At 36.4% G+C, this 3,483-nt stretch overlaps 1 protein-coding gene across 1 annotated transcript; it reads right to left on the reverse strand.

Moving 5' to 3' along the window:
* Window positions 1–1,409: 1,409 nt before the first annotated feature.
* Window positions 1,410–3,303, reverse strand: xcr1a.1 (chemokine (C motif) receptor 1a, duplicate 1). The gene is made up of 2 exons (XM_035652712.1): window positions 3,221–3,303; window positions 1,410–3,033 (listed from the first exon to the last, which is right to left on the reverse strand). Exon 2 carries the CDS (start codon window positions 3,014–3,016, stop codon window positions 1,997–1,999), a length of 1,020 nt encoding a protein of 339 aa, XP_035508605.1. The 5' UTR covers window positions 3,017–3,033; window positions 3,221–3,303; the 3' UTR covers window positions 1,410–1,996.
* Window positions 3,304–3,483: the final 180 nt, after the last annotated feature.

Here is a 3,483-nt window from a genome sequence, read left to right on the forward strand (position 1 = left end):
ACAGTGTCAAGCCCCCCCCCCCAACTCTGTCACCACTGTCCCATAAAAATACACACAGACATAGACCGTTTCAAGATTCCCTAGAACAACCACTTTCCTTGATTTGAGTCTAAAATCCATCACACTAGAACAGCATCAATGTACAAACAACATTTTAAAATATTTTCATTTTTGTGTATTTTGGGTCACTTTAGGAAAAGTCATGAAATTTCAGGTTAAAATAATGACAGGGTATTTTTACTGCTGTCAAATGTCAAAACAGGTCAATTTTGAGTACAAATTTACAAATTTGAGGTACTATACTTCCTGTAATTTTCTCTTCAACTTTATATTTCAGAGGGAAATATTGTACTTTTTACTCCACTATAACTATCTGATAGCTTTACGAATTAGGATTTTGCACATAAAACATACAAAGAACTCATAAAATAAGAAGTTATAGATTGCCCAACAGTGAATACAAGTACAGCTGAAATTGTTCGTCGACTAGGAACTATTTTGATAATCGTTTAAGTCATTTTTCATGCAAAACATTTAATGGTTCCAGCTACACAAATGTGCTTGCTTTTTAAATGTTTTTATTGTAAAAATGTTGAGGTTTGGGCTATTGGTTGGACAGAACAAGCAGCGTGAATGTGTCAGTTTGAGCTCTGGGTAATTGTGACAGCATTTCTCACTGTTTTCAGGATTTTTACAAACTAAACAATCAGTGGATTAATGAAGGAAATAATAATCTATTATTGAAATGATTATTATACAAAATAGTTAAAAAATAAGCTCCACCTCAACTAACTACAACATTAAAATCCAGCTTTCACATTATGCATTAGTAATAATAATTAAATGAAGTGTAACATTTGGCAAAATGTAATGTTATTGCAATTTGTTTAACTGTTCACAGCATTATATCCGTATGATTATTTTTGGCCATTCTGACAATTTTTTTAGTGCTAACATTGTTAATAATTAATCAGATGTAAGCATAATAATGATCGCTCTGATCACTGGGGTTCCTCTGTTCTAAGGGACTTTCCAGATTGAAGTGAGTCAGCAATGGTTTGTGCTATACCACCTGCAGAGGCTGCATGGCGTAAAAAACAGATGAGCAGGACTTAGTTCTACAAAGATTGCATTACATATTACATGACTTTTTGTCATTTCTTATGACTTTTAATTATTTATTTGTTGTTTTTCATGTTTAAATTGATGTCATATGTAAAATGTTTCATCAGTCAGGTTTTACACATTGCTCTTGTCTATAGAGATATCTTGTGAAAATGTGTCTTTTATTTCTCTTAGATACTTACAAATTAATGCAGATTGAAAATACAAATTTGCTGTTAATGGTAGAGATGCACTTTTACTCATATGCTCATAATAAAAAAAAACAGTCGGTCAGTTTAAAAAAGTCATTGTAGTTTTTATTTAAAATGTTTGACATTATTATACATCACATTCTATTTACACTAATCTACCTGTTAACTGTAAATTGAGAATTTCTTGGAAACACTTTTTAGCCGTTGTATGCAATGACACATTGTATGAAATAAACAGAATAAATCATAATTACAGTAAGTGAAAACTAAGCCTGACAAAAGTGAGAGTAAGTATAATTTTAAATAAATAATAAAATCATTTTGCTCTGTGAACATATTTGTTATAATGGCTAACCTTCCACTGTGACTGAATTACAAATATTTTTAGTAAGTAGGTAAGTAAGTAAATTTAATTTATAAAGCACATTTAAACACAGTATAAACTGACCAAAGTGCTGTACAGTGGATAACATTTTACATGGCCTCATTTTAAAGTGCCATTCAATTACTGTATGTAACATTTCTAGTCTCATCCCATACATGCTGTATATTATGACAAAGGTTTAACACAGACACACGCATCTGAGATCATATGTATTTTACCAAATGCACACTGGTCTTTTTTCCCCAACTCAGTAGTGCAGTCTTAAATGGATGGAAATTATACACTTAAACAGGGACTAGTACATTGATCCACGTGAGAAGGCTTGCATTCTCGTCTGCTGTTCTTCCGCTGGACTTGCGCGGTTGAACATTCGATGCAGCATTGACTTCAAATGACTCCTAAACTTCACACCAACAAATGCATAAAAAACAGGGTTCAAGCAGCAGTGGGAGAAAGCAATGAGCCGGCACACATAGAATGCATAGTCAAGCTGAATACTTGCTTCACAGGTATGAAATGGTGCAACCACATTGTCAGCCAAGATCTTCAGAAAGATGACCACGTTGTACGGCACCCAGCCGAAGAAGAACACGGCCACGATAGAGAAGACTAACTTAACTGCTCTGTTCTTTGTGTGGGATCTTGATTTTGAGATTCTACACAGTATTTGAATGTAGCAGAAAGCCATCACTGCAAAAGCAACCAAGAAGAAAATATTCTGTTGGGAGATACCAATGTTTTTCCACAGGGTAGCTGGGTATTCACAGCCCAGGGAGTGTTTATCCTTGTGGTGGATTGAGACGAGAGAGCTGTAGAGAAGGGAGGGCATAGCTGCTCCAATGCTGATGATCCACAATAAGATAGACACAAAACCCCCGGTGCTGCGTTTCTGTGTGCTCAGATCAGAGAGAGGGTGGACCACGGCCAGATACCTGTAGATGGTCATGATGGTCAGGAAGAGGATGCTGCTGTAAAACCCAGTGAAGAAGACGAAAGTCACAATTTTGCAGAGGATCTCTGAAAACAACCATCCCCAGATGTGGTAAATTGCCCAGAATGGAAGACCGGTGGTGAAGACGAGGTCAGAGATGGCCAGGTTTAGGATGAAAATGTTGGTGAGAGACTTGAGGTTTTCGTACAAAGCCAGGATTACAAGGACGAGGATGTTTCCCGTGAGGCTCAGTATGATCACAAAAGAGAAGAAAACGGGAACGGCAATGGATCCAAATTTGACCACATTGCCTTTATCACAGACTTCATCTTCATAGTCCACATCATAAATGGTGTCATTAGAGATCTCATAAGAGTCATTCATTGCTGTTAAACTGGATCCTAGAAAAGGAATACAGGATTAGTATCATAAGTTATCAAATATGATACAGAAAAAATCATACAAGTAAATTATATTTTTTATTTTGTCATATATATGAAGCCTGGCCAGGCTTCATATATATGACAAAATAGTAGGAACTCCTTTTATAAGAGCATAATAGCACTGTAAAGCAAAACATTTTCCTACCTCTCGTTTGATGGGACTGATCTGTTGCTGGATGTGACACCTTCCGTCAAATGAGAGCTCAAAAATGAGCAGCTCTAATGGTGTTGTGACCAAGTTGTTTTCTGTTCCTATTTCCTATTTCACCACACTGGCTACACCCTTGAGCTGGATCTGTGGTTGTGGCTGCATATTTGGCCCACAGGTGTGAAAAAGGCCCTATAGATTTCTTATAGAGCTTTCAGCCACATATCATGGCCCTCCTCAGCAGATGGAGTTTGCTCAGT

The sequence above is a fragment of the Morone saxatilis genome, unplaced genomic scaffold (genome assembly GCF_004916995.1).
Source record: "Morone saxatilis isolate NCDOM2014 unplaced genomic scaffold, NCSU_SB_2.0 Contig12, whole genome shotgun sequence".
NCBI classification, from domain to species: domain Eukaryota; kingdom Metazoa; phylum Chordata; class Actinopteri; family Moronidae; genus Morone; species Morone saxatilis.

Bases quoted from the DNA above. Each gene is read 5' to 3' on its own strand.
- xcr1a.1 (XM_035652712.1), bottom strand. From the start codon at position 3,016: ATGAATGACTCTTATGAGATCTCTAATGACACCATTTATGATGTGGAC.